The following is a 13,314-nucleotide window of genomic DNA, read 5'->3' as shown; positions in this document are numbered from 1 at the left end:
GGCCTGGCAATCTACTTCTGAAAAATCAGACATTGGAAACCCTATAGAGCAGGAAAAAAACCTGGAAAATACACAAACATATGGAAATTAAACAACACACTATTAACTTACCAATGGCTCAAGGAAAAAACCACAAGAGAAATCACAACTTCCCTGGAGTCAAATGAAAATGAAAGTACAACATACCAAAACTTATATGATGCAGTGAAGGCAGTACTCAGAGGGAAGCTTATAGCAATAAATGCCTACATGAAAAAGAAGAAAGAACTCAAAAAACAGCTTAACTGGACAACTCTAGGAACTAGAAAGAGAAGAGCAAACTAAGCCTAAACCTGCTAGAAGAAAGGAAATAACAAAGATCAGAGCAGAAATAAATAAAACAGATAACAATAGAGAGAATCAATAAAAACTAATAGTTGGTTCTTTGAAAAGATCAATAAAATTGACAAACCTTTAGCTAGACTGACAAAGAAAAAAAAGATACAAATAACCAAAAGAAAAAATGAAAGATGGGACAGTACAGCTGACCTGAGACAAATAAATAGAATTATGACAGAATATTATGAACAATTGTATGGCAACAAACTGGATAACCTGGATGAAATTGACAAATTTTTGGAAGGGCACAACCACCCAAATGGACTCAAGAGGAAATATAAAGTCTCAACAGACCCATAACAAGTGAAGAGATCAAATCAGTGATCAAAAACCTCTCAACAAAATAAAGTCCTGGACCAGATGGCTTCACTGGGGAATTCTACCAAAATTTAGAGATTTGACACCAATACTGTTTAAACTATTCCAAAAGAATAGAGAAGAAAGTAATACTCCCTAATTCATTCTATGAGACAAACATAACCCAAACCAGACAAAGACACCACAAGAAAAGAAAACTACAGGCCAATATCTCTTATGACTATAGTTGCAAAAATCCTCAACAAAATACTAGCAAACAGACTCCAACAGCATACTAAAAGAGTCATATATCATGAACAAGTGGGATTTGTTCCAAGAATGCATGGAAGGTTCAACATTAGAAAATCAATCAACATAATATACCACATCAATAGAACAAAGGAGAAGAAACACATGATCATCTCTATGGATACAGAAAAAGCATTTGATAAAATCCAACAACCTTTCTTGATGAAAACCCTGAAGAAGATTAGAATGGAAGAGAAATTCCTCAGTATGATTCAGGGCATATATGAAAAGCCAACAGCCAACGTTTTACTTAACAGAGAAAGACTGAGAGTTTTCCCCTTGAAATCGAGAACAAGACAAAGGTTCCCATTCTCACCATTTCTATTCAATATTGTATCGATGGCAACGGGGGAACGGGAGCGGGATTGTATTAGAAGCCCTAGCCTGAGCAATAAGACAAGAAAAAGAAATAAAATGTATCCAGATTGGAAAAGAGAAGTAAAATTATCTCTATTTGCAGATGATATGATCCTATATACAGAAAAATCTCAATTAGTCCACAAGAAAATTTCTAGAGCTAACAGAGGAATTTAGCAAAGTTGCAGGGTACAAGGTCAACAACAAAAACTAGTTGGATTTCTATACACCAGCAGTGAGAAATCTGAAAGGGAAATTAGGGGAACAATTCCATTTACAATAGCATCTAAGAGAATAAAATACCTAGGAATAAACCTAACCCAGGACGTGAACGACTTATACAATGAAAACTATAAAACACTACTGAAAGAGATTAAAAAAGACTTAAATAAATGGAAACCTGTTCCATGTTCATGGATTGGAAGACAATATTTTTAAGATATCAAAACTATTCAGAGTGAGCTGTAGATTCAAAGCAATTATGAGCAAAATTCCAACAGCCTTCTTTACAGAAGTAGCAAAACCAATCCTCAACTTTATACGGAATGGCAACAGGCCCCGAATAGCTAAAATGATGTTGAAAGAGGAGAACAAAGTAGGAGGACTCACACTTCCTCATTTTAAAATATACTATACATTTACAGTAATCAAAACAGCCTGGCACTGGTATGACAATAGACACATAAACAAATGGAATAGAACTGAGAGTCCAGAAATAAACCCACACATCTATGGTCGACTAATTTTTGACAATGTGCTAAGTCCATTTGATGGGGAAAGAGGAGTCTTTTCAATAAACGATGCTGGGAAATTTGGATTTGCATATGCAGAAAATGGAACAGGATCCATGTCTCACACCATATAGAAAAACAAATTTAAAATGGATTAAGGACCTAAATGTGCAAATTCTTAGTAGAACAAACAGGGGCAGCACTGTCAGACCTAACTTTCAACAATGAATTATCTAATATAACAACAAAAGCACAAACAGCAAAAGACAAATAAATGGGACCCCATAAAAATTTTTAAAACTTTTGTTCATAAAAAGGCTTTACCAAATATGTGAAAAGACTAGCTACTAACTGGGAGAATATCTTTGGAAACATACACCCAACAAGAATCTAATAGCCAAAATATATATAACACTTTGACAACCACAAAAAGACAACCCAATCATAAAATGGAAAAGGACTTGAATAGACATTTCGTCAAAGAGGACATTCAAATGGTCACCAAACATATGAAAAGATGTTCAGCATCATTAGCCATTAAGCCATTAAAAAAAATAAAAATAAAATAAAATAAAAATAAATAAATAAAGCCATTAGAGAGATGCAAATCAAAACCACAATGAGATACCATTTCACTCCTACTAGGATTATTAAGATTAAAAAAAAAAAAAACAGAAAATAACAAATGCTGGGGAGGCTGTGGTGAAACTGGAACTCTTATCCATTGCTGGTGGAAATGCAAAATGGTACAGCTCTTGTGGAAAACAGTGTGATGGTTCCTCAAAAAACTAAAAATTCAACTACCATGTATATAACCCAGCAATTCTACTCCTAGGTATATACACCAAAGATTGGAAAGCAGAGACTCAGAAAGAAACTTGTAGACCGATGTTCATTGCAGCACTATTCACAACAGTCAGCCTAAATGCCCATCAACAGATGAACGGATAAACAAAATGTGGTGCATACATACAATAGAATACTACTTAGCCAGTAGGAGAAATGAAGTCTTGATACATGCTACATTATGGATGGAGATTGAAGACATTATGCCGAGCAAAATACGCCAATCACAAAAAGACAAATATTGTATGACCTCACTTACATAAAAAGACAAGAAAAGGCAAATGTATAGAGATCAGAGTTTTTTATTGGTTACCAGGGGTGGGAAGGAAGGGGAAAAGCGGATTAACAGTGATAGAAAAATTGCATTGGTTAGGGTTGCACAGAAGATTATTGTAATTGCTGTCAATAAATTGTACACCCGTAAAAATCTAATTGGCAAACATTGTGTGATAGATATATTTACAACGACAAAAAAAAGAAGTAGGTGCTGAGGCTGCTTGTGTACAACAAAACACCTCATAGAATTTGGTTCCTTGTTTTGGAGGTTTAGGGTCATGGTCTCATGGGACATCCTAGTTAATTGGCCTAATAACCTGTTTCATGCTTCTGTTCTGCCTCCTAGTTCATTGCATGGTGCCCAGGGTCTTAAAAGCTTGCAAGCAGCCACCCAAGGCACAATAATTGGTCTCTACTCACCTGGAGCAACAGAGGAAGGAGAGTCAGGAATAGTAGGAGGAAATGGAATGTGTGTGGTTAATTGCCTCCATGACAACTGCCTCCTTTGCCATGAGATCAAAAGAACTGGTTGGTGCCCAACTACTATTACTGAGCATTTTGATCAAAGATTTCATAAAAGAATCCTGTTCAAAAGGAGAAAAACGTAGAACAGAATTTGAAATTCTCACGGACTCCAGACGTCCTGGATGAACTCCCGAAACTATTGTCCTGAGATAATCTTTAAACCTTAAACCAAAAATATTCCCTGAAGTCTTCTTAAAACCAAACAATAGTTAGCTTAGCTAGCAAAAAGTGTCTGCCGTGGGCATTATGCTTTTTTAAGAACTATCCATATGGAATCAAATTGACCACTCGAAAAATTAGATAAGAACCTTAGGGGGCAGTGTATTTATGTTAATGGGGGAGGAGCAACTCAGAAAAGGAAGGCAAGAATGGTTGCATAATTCGAAGAATGTAATCAATGTCGCTAAACTGCACATGTAGAAACTGTTGAATTGATGTATTTTTGCTGTGTATATTCTCAACAACAACAAAATAAATACAATTTAGAAAAACTCCTGTGGAGCACAGTTCTACTCTGACACACATGGGATCGCTGTGAGTCAGAGTCAACTCAACAACTGGCGGTGATGCTAGCATTAAAGACCTGACGATATGGTGAGGAAATACCAGACCAAGATTGAAGACAAAGTAAAAACAGAGAGGTAAACTGAATACCAGAACAGCGTTGCTACGTTTGCCCTGCTAAAGCAAATGGCTTCAGCTTCAGAGACTCACCAGGTGAGGGGCAAAGAAATCAAAGTCCAGGGCCCACCCAAGGCAAGGAGTTAAAAACCATATCCACAATAAGCTGGGACCCAAAAGTTACCCTCTGGATAAGGGTGAACCATGAATAAAGAAACCAGCCTCCCAGAGGCGATGTAGGAAAGGCTGTCTTGACACTGAGCCATGTGGGAAGAAAGCAGAGGGGTAGGAAAACTAAACAAGACAAAATCCTGTCCCTGAGACGCGGTGGCCACAGATGGGATCTCATGTGCATTTGCAATCCAGATTGGCAAAAAATCTCAGACTATGAACTTAGTTTAAGGTAGTCCAAAACGGGTAGCTCTACCAGGCACCTGACGGCAGCAAACACAAATCCATTCCGGAGGCAGGTACCTTCATCTCAGGCCACAGTCAAAATAGCCAAGCACACAAGGAAACAAGACAATGAGCTGCAGGCACAGAGAGAAATAAACAGAGCAATGGAAGAGGAATAATTTCACATACAATGGAAGAAGTACTGCAGATCTGCGTGGCAAGAATCGATTTTTCAATAAATGGTTTTGGAGCAACTAGACATCCATATGGAAAAAAACGAACAAACTAAATTTTGAACTCCCATCTAAAAAGTTATCATTCCTGATGGATTAATGGCATAAAGACATTAACTGAAAGGCAAAACAACACAGTTCTTTATTGTTTGTTTGTTTTTAAACAACACAGTTTTTAGCAGTTAATACAGGAGATTGTTTTTATGAGCTCGAAATAAATATCTTAAATAAGATTCAGAAACCACTAATTATAAAGGAAAAGATGGATGTCTTTGATCACTTCAAAACTAAGAAATTTTCCTTATCAAAATTCTCCATAATGAGCATGAAAAGACAAGAATAGAGAAGATATTTGTAACATATAATAACAAATACTAGATTCATATCTAAAATAGGATAAAGAACTTTTACAAAGGTCTTAGATAAGAAATAAGGTAAACAGTTCAATAAGAAAAACAAAGAGATGGGCACTTTACAAAACAAAATCCAAATGGCCAATAACATAGAAAAAGTTGTTAATTAACCTCATTAGTAATCAGGGAAATTCAAATCAGAATCCCAGTGAGGTATCATTACACACATGTTCAGCTACTCCTCGTCTCCTTGGAGGCAACATGCCTAGGCAGATACCACCCCACCTACCTGACACATATTTCTCCCTTCACCCCCCTACCTCTAGGGATCTAAGCATATTCGCAGATGAGCCAACATGTTCAAATCTCACTCTAGGATTCTCCCATCCTGGTCCCTGGGCTTTTGTTCAGCCTAGAGGGAAACAAGCTCCACAAAAACTCTCTCCAAATTCCAAGCCCCATTTCTCTGTTTGCCCCAGAAACTGTTGGGTACAGGAAGGTAGATGGAAAGACACACCAGACATTATCTTCCCAGACTCCCCACCACATTTTAAAAAACTGCTTCAGTAATCACATCCAGTTATTTGGGAAGCATTGCTAAGGCATTATGAGCTAAGGCAGAGTGCCCATAAGTTTTATGTACTTCTTTTTAGTATCTTCAAACCAGTCCTTAATGGCTTGAAATGTCTCATTCTTGCACTTACATTCTTCTTGGTTTTATTTTATCAAGTTTCAGAAAAATGCTCGTGCAACTGTCAGGTCTGGTCATTAGTTATCACTGTGTTTGATTTTCTGGGCATGGTCTTATAGCCATGTAATGAGAAGGTGTATTGTAACGGGACCCTTCTGTTAATACAACTTCATAAACCTTAAGAGAAGGGAACAATAATTTTTTCATGATCCCAGGTGTAAAGGGACAGAATTAAATTCTGCCTACATAAAATGTTTAGTAAATTGGGGATAAATTAACACCAAAACCCTTGTTGAGAAAACCATAGGGTGGTGAAAAATTATTGCTCTAACATTATGAACAAAGCACTGTGGGAGTTCAGAAGAGAGGGTGAGTAATCCACCCAAAACTAATTCAAATTCTAAAGACCCACTTACTTCTTATTTGTCCTTCCTTTTATCCACATTACCTTATGGATCTACTCTTGGAGCCCTATTTGTGAGCCTGTTTGTGCAAAAGATTTTTGTTTATGCAGCAATTAACATACTACATCCTCTTAACGTTATATGAACTGCTGTTTTCCTAGAGCATTGAATCCTAAAGGCCTGCCAATACCAGCCTAAGATGAAAGGTTTCACCAATTAGGGGTGAAATGAAGAAAATAAGTGCAATTTTTGTAAAGCTTATTTTACTTTTTTAAATTATAAGATTGTATCTTTCCTACTTTCTTGGTATTAAAATAGCCTTTCTTCTCGTAGAATGATGACAGTAGAGCCACTCCCTCCTCCATTACCATCACTTAGTAAAATTGAATGTTAGTAACTAGGTCAATCTTTACAAATTGTTTTTAGAAATTTTACTGCTCCATGAATTCATAAAGCCTGAGAACCACTGTCCCAAGTGGTTCAGTTGAAACCAGCTAAACCTATTAAAACCACTGCAGCCAGCTCACACCATCGGGGGGTGCAATCATCTAACTTAGCTCAATGTATCAGTACTTGTTCACTGTTGGGCTAGTCCTGAGACTCCTTCCACGCCCACAACAGCACAAACCAATCAAAGAATCAGCTAGTGGGTAGGAGTGTCATTGGCCTAAACTTTTAAATTAACATGGATATGATATAAGAGGCCTTAGATCTACATCTCAAACTATAAATCTTTAAAAGTGGAAGGGCCTTCATCCATGAAGTAGGAGAAGTGCTCCTTTCACTAATGAGGAAAATAAGACCCAAAGAAGATACATACACCTTGCCCAAGGTCGCATTAGAGCTAAGACTAGAAATATGCCCTCTTCTCTCCAAGACCAATACTCTCTCCACTTTACCACAGCTGTTATGAGGCACCTAGAAAAACAAAAATGTGTGTCTTAGTTTCCCAGGGCTGCAGTAACAAAATATCACCAAGTGGGTATCTTTAAAGAACAGAAATCTATTGTCTTACAGTTCTGCAGACTAGAAGTCCAAATCAGGGTATTGGCCTTGTTGATTCCTCTTGAGGGTTCTTAGAGAGGAACTGTTCCATGCTTCTCTCCCAGCTTCTGGATTCTGCTGGCAATCCTTGGCGTTCTTTTGCCGCTTGTAGATGTGTCTTCACATGGTATTCTGCCCTTTTATAAGACACCACTCAGGAGGGATTAGGACCTCCCCTACTCTGATAGGATGCCCTAGTGGTGTAGTGGTTAAGAGCTATGGCTGCTAACCAAAAGGTGGGCAGTCTGAATCCACCAAGTGCTCCCTGGCAACTCTATGGGCGGTTCTACTCTGTCCTATAGGGTCACTATGAGTCAGAATCAACTTGACGGCAGTGGGCTTGGTTTTTTGGTTTTCTACTCTGCTTTGATCTCATTAACTAATACAGTTATTATTAACTCGTTAACTAAAAGAAAAAAGCCCTATTTCCCCAAACAAGGTGACATGAACAGATATAGGGGTTAAGACTTCACCATATTGTGGGGGGCACATCAATCCATAACAATATGCAAGTTTCATGAAAAAAAAAATCTTGAAGAACATAAACATCAACCTGGATAATAAATGAAGAGATATACCATATTCACAGAAGAGATTTCATATCAAAAGATACACTTACTACGTTCAAATTAAAAGCTTGTCTTAAAACACAAAGTGAAAAGACAAGTCACAGACTGTAAGAAGAAAATTGCACCCAACCAGAATATCTAAAGAAATGCTATGAATCCAGAAGAAATACAAACACCCCAACAACAATAACAACAACAAAAATTGACAAAGGGCAGGTAAGAAATAGCTAACAAATACATGAAAAAAGGTTCAACTCACTAATAATTAGGAAAAGGTCTTTAATACAGTTAATACATTTTAAAATTAATTTGAAAATTAACCCATTTCGAACCCATCACATGAGCAAATTTTTAAAAAATCAAGCAATAGTAAGCCTTGGCAAAAATGTGAAGAAAGGAGAACTCTCACTCCTGGTGGGCCTGCAAATGAATAACACTACGTCGAAAAGCCATTTGGTAACATCTAGTAAAGCTGATGATGGGCATTCCTTACAACTCTGTAATTCACACATCCATTAAAACTATAGCAGACATCCATTAAAAACAGGCAGTGAAAAATTCACCACAACCTAAACATCCCCAGTAGGAGAATGGATAGATAAGTTGTAGTAAATGTACACAATACTATGAAGCAGTTAAAAGTAAACGAACTGGAGCTCCATGTAACAACTTACACAATTCTCAAAAAAATAACATTATGTTAAACAAACAAGTTGAAGAAGAATGTAAACAGTTGGGCAACATTTAAAAAAGGTTTAAAAAGCCTGAAAACAAGATTATGTTTGTTTGTGTGTGTGAGTATACATACACACATACATACATCTATACTCACACATATACCTTTCATAAGCTTTCAAAACTAACACCATATTCCAGTTAGTGGTTACTGCTGGGGAGGGAAGGAAAAAAGGGAATCATTTTAGGGAGGGATGTTGCTGTATGCTGTCAAGTTGATTCTAACTCACAGTGACCCTATAGGACAGAGTATAACTGCCTCATACGGTTTCTGAGGCTGAAATTTTTAGGAAGGAGATCGCCAGGTCTTTTCTCCTACAGGGCAGCTGATTGGTTTAAACTGCCAGCCTTTCAGTTAGCAGCTGAAAGCTTTAACCACTGTGCCACCAAGACTCCTTAGCGAGGGATGGGCTGATTTAAGATTTCATAATCTCAATGAGATGGATCGATACAATAGCCACAAAAATGGACTCAAACATACCAACGATCGTGAAGATGGCACAGGACCTAGTAATGTTTCATTCTGTTCTACATAAGGCGGTCATGAGTCAGAGCCGACTGGACGGCAACTAACAACCACAAAAAGATTTGGTAAAGCTGGATGGTGGGTACGGGACTGTATGTTCTGTTTTTCTCTATACCTTTAGTAACAGCTCACCAAAAAACGGTTTATTTTTTACGTACTCACTGGATTTCTATTGAAGGGGAAGGAAGAGGATATTTTCCTCACGGTGATATGGGAGCTGCCTGAAGTGGTGCCTTTCCTACGTGATGGCAATCGTGTCGTGCGTCTGAGGACGTCTACTAAATCAAAGAACACAAATATTCCTTTCCCAGATGTTGAAGTGACACTTGAGAGAAAATTATCTCGCCATGCTAATGTAAGTTAAATTTCTTGACTTTTTAAATTTTTAGCTTTTGATATGTGTAAGGTCAAACACGCACAAAAGTAGAGAAAAGAATGCAACAAGCCTATATATACTACCACTCAGCTTCAAAAGTTTTCTCTGCATAGCCAAACTATCCCACCTTTATTCTCCCCACTCCCCCATCACCACCACCAATGGATTATTTTGAAGCAAATTCCAGACATTCTGTCATTTCATCCCTAAATATTCCAGTCTGTATTTTTAAAGGATACTGATTCTTAAAAATATAACAATAATATCATTATCACAACTTAAATGGTTTACCAGAAGTCCTTAATGACCACATATTCACCTGGTGTTCAAATTTCCTCATTTTTTTTTTTTTTCTTACAGTTTGTTTCAGTCACGATCCAAATAAGGTCTGTTTGTTGTTGTACCCAGTTGATGAGTCTCCCTTAATCTATAAATTTCTCTCTCTCTCTCTTTTTTTCCTTGCAATTTATTTATCGAATAAGTTGGACAGTCTGTGTATTGTTTCTCACCTTCTGGATTTTGCAGATTGCATGCTCATGGTGTGATTTCAGATCTTCCTCTGTAAAGGGACTTTGTAGTTCAATCTAGTGCTTTGACTGCATATTTAATGGTTTTTTCCCCAGAACGTCTCCATAGATGGTGTTGTATACTTCTGCTGAGATTGACGTAATGACTGAATGTCATTTTTGGAGATCCGCATCCATCGATGATCACTATCTAGGTCTATTATTTCACTGTTGTTGTTAGCTGCCATTCAGTCGGCAAACCCATGCACATGATGGAACTGCTGTGATCCATAGAGTTTTCAGCAGTAGATTGCCAGGCCTTTCTTCCTAGTCTTAGTCTGGGAGGTCTGCTGAAACCTGTTTAGCTTCATAACAACACGCGAGCCTCCACAGATAGATGTTGGCGGTTGTGCTTGAAGTGTGTTGGTCAAGAATTGAACCCAGGTCTCCTGCATAAAAAAAACCCAGTGCATAAAAATATAGAAGGTGATAATTCTGCCACTGAACCACCACTGTCCTCACTATTTCATTAACCCACCATAACCCACTATTTCATTAGGAGCTGCAAAATGGTGATATCATAACTGTACCATTCTGCCTCGTTTATTAGCTGGAATATGTCTTTAAAGAAAAATTCTCCATCAACTATTTGGTTACTTTGAAGAGCTGTTCATACAGGAAAGGCAAGATCCATGATTAATTCTTTTCCTATACTTACCAGTTTTTAAAATAAGGAATTGGTTCCCTAGCATCATCCAAAGTGACTAGTGAATTTTATTTATTTTTTTAATATCTTTATCCACTCACAAATTTTAAATAATCTTTCTGTGTTTCACCCAATTTAATTTATTATTATTATTGATGCCAAAATTGTCTGATCGCAATCTGGTGGAACCTCTTCAAGCTCCCGAGTTCCTGCAACAGGACCCCAGTAGCTCTGGATAGCTTCCAGATGAGGCAAGGTGTTCCAGACTCATCTTGTACTTGCTCCAGACCTGGAATCCGGCATTTCTCCAAAAAAAAAATCTTGGTTTCTTTTTTTGTTTTTAGTAAGAAATAGTATTAAGAGAGTACAATAGAGTTTCTACAGATGCCCACTGCTACTAAGTTGGTCCCTGTTTTTAGACCATGTCAATAGACAGAAGTAGGAACAATTTTTCAGAGAAAATACATCGTTAGTTTCTGCTTATATTTCTGATTCAAACTTAAGACTACATGTCTTTTACTAATTTTGATATCTCTTTCTCTTACAGAAAATCTTGGTTCCTTAAAGACGTTAGCATAATTACTTATTTACTTTATTCTGTGATAAATAAATGGATAGACAGACAGACAGATAGATAACTATACAAGGTATAGATCCCTAGGTGGCATAAGTGGTTTGTGCTTGGCTACTAACCTAAAGGTTGGCAGTTCGAACTCACCCAACGGTGCCACAGAAGAAAAGCATGGCAATCTACTTCTGTAAAGATTACAGCCAAGAAAACAATGTTAAAAAAACAAAAACCAAACCTGTTGCTGAAGAGTCAATTCCAACTCCTAGTGACCCTATACAGCAAATTCTACTATATAACAGATGGGGTCACCAGGAATTGGAATTGACATCATGGCAATGGGTTTGGTTTTGGATATATCGTTCTAAGCAATGTAAATGTACTGCCTAGAATGATATTATATGTATGTATGTGTATATGTACATATGTGTATATATGTATATAGTGTATGTGTGTATATATATGAATATATATATAAATTTATATTATACAGTATTATAGTTTCAGAATAACAATAAAATTACTAGAAATATGATAGCTGAAAACAGCTGAAGATTTTGTTTTCTTTCAGTTCTTTTTGTCCTTGGGGTATACATGACTTGGAATGTATAGCCAAATTATTATGCATAAAAATTACTTGAAATAATACCCTGTGTCACCAGCTCCATACACTGCTAGGTTCATTTGTTTCATTTTCTTTCTATTTATTGTTTTTTTTTTTAATTTACTTTTATTTTATTATGTAAAATATTAAATAATTCCAAAATCAAATCTATAAACAAAATCTATTTCAAGAAGCTTAACTTCTATTCCTATCCCTACCATCCTGTTCCCTCCCTAACCTGTAGTCCACCTATTATTTTTTAAATTTTTGATTTATGTTTCCAGTGCTTTTTTAAATATAATCAAATACTTATCCTTACTTGTATCCCCTCCAACCTTTCTTAAACAAAAGGTAGAATACTAAACATAATCTATTCTTTGCTGTAATGGATTGAATTGTGTCTCCCAAAAATTTGTGTCATATTGGCTACATTATGATTCCCAGTATTGTGTGGTTGTCCTACATTTTGTGATCTAATTATTCTCCATTTTGTAATGTGTTATAAATGTGAATACCTATACATTAGCAAGGCAGAATCTGTGTGGGGTGTATCTTGAGTAACACACTACAAGATAGTGTAACTCAAGTCACACCCTTACTTAAATTACATCTTTATTCAAGTCACACCCTTGCTTGAGTCACAGCTTTTATCTCACAAGAGTTAAAAAGAGAGAGAAGTGAGCGGAGAGAAGGACCTCACTACAACCAAGAAAGAAGAGCCGGAAGTGGAGCACTTCCTTTGGACTCAGGGTCTCTGCACTGAAAATGTCCTAGATCCAGGGGATGGTTGCTGCCAAGACACACGCAGATCTCCAAGGAACACCAAGCCCACAGATACAGAAAGAACACTAGGACCTTCCCCCAGAACTGACACAAAGAGAAAGCCTTCCCGAAGAACTGGTGCCCTAAATTTGGACTTTTAGTCTCCTAAACTGTGAGAGAATAAACTTCTGTTTGTTAAAGCCAGCCACTTGTGGTATTTCTATAATAGCAGTAGCAGATAACTAAGACAGAATTTCGTACCAGAAGAGTGGTGTGATACTCTAACAGACACCTAAAATGTGGAAGTGGTTTTGGAATTAAGTAGTGGGTAGAGGCTGGGAGAGTTTTAAGGTGCTTAATAGTAAAAGCCTAGATTGCCTTGAAGAGACTGTTGGTAGAATTATGGACATGAAAGGCAAATCTGGTCAGGGTTCAGAAGGAAGTCAGGAGAGCTATAGAGAAAGGCTCTGTGCTTGTTAAGATAGTGCATCAACTTGGCTG

At 37.1% G+C, this 13,314-nt stretch overlaps 1 protein-coding gene and 1 long non-coding RNA gene across 2 annotated transcripts in view; one reads left to right on the top strand and one right to left on the bottom strand.

Annotated features, from left to right (window-relative positions):
- WDR64 (WD repeat domain 64) overlaps positions 1-13,314 on the top strand; it is a 155,838-nt gene that overhangs the window by 94,680 nt on the left and 47,844 nt on the right. Inside the window, exon 15 of the mRNA XM_049868224.1 lies at positions 9,470-9,646. Coding sequence (XP_049724181.1) covers positions 9,470-9,646 — 177 coding nt within the window. The remainder of the gene's footprint in view (positions 1-9,469; positions 9,647-13,314) is intronic.
- The window catches only part of LOC126066837 (uncharacterized), a 108,276-nt gene continuing 105,006 nt past the window's right edge, over positions 10,045-13,314 (bottom strand). The window contains exon 4 of the long non-coding RNA XR_007515272.1: positions 10,045-10,622. This is a non-coding gene — a long non-coding RNA (uncharacterized LOC126066837). The remainder of the gene's footprint in view (positions 10,623-13,314) is intronic.

The sequence above is a fragment of the Elephas maximus genome, chromosome 24 (assembly GCF_024166365.1).
Source record: "Elephas maximus indicus isolate mEleMax1 chromosome 24, mEleMax1 primary haplotype, whole genome shotgun sequence".
NCBI classification, from domain to species: Eukaryota; Metazoa; Chordata; class Mammalia; order Proboscidea; family Elephantidae; genus Elephas; species Elephas maximus.
This window is presented reverse-complemented; position numbering and strand designations above follow the sequence as displayed.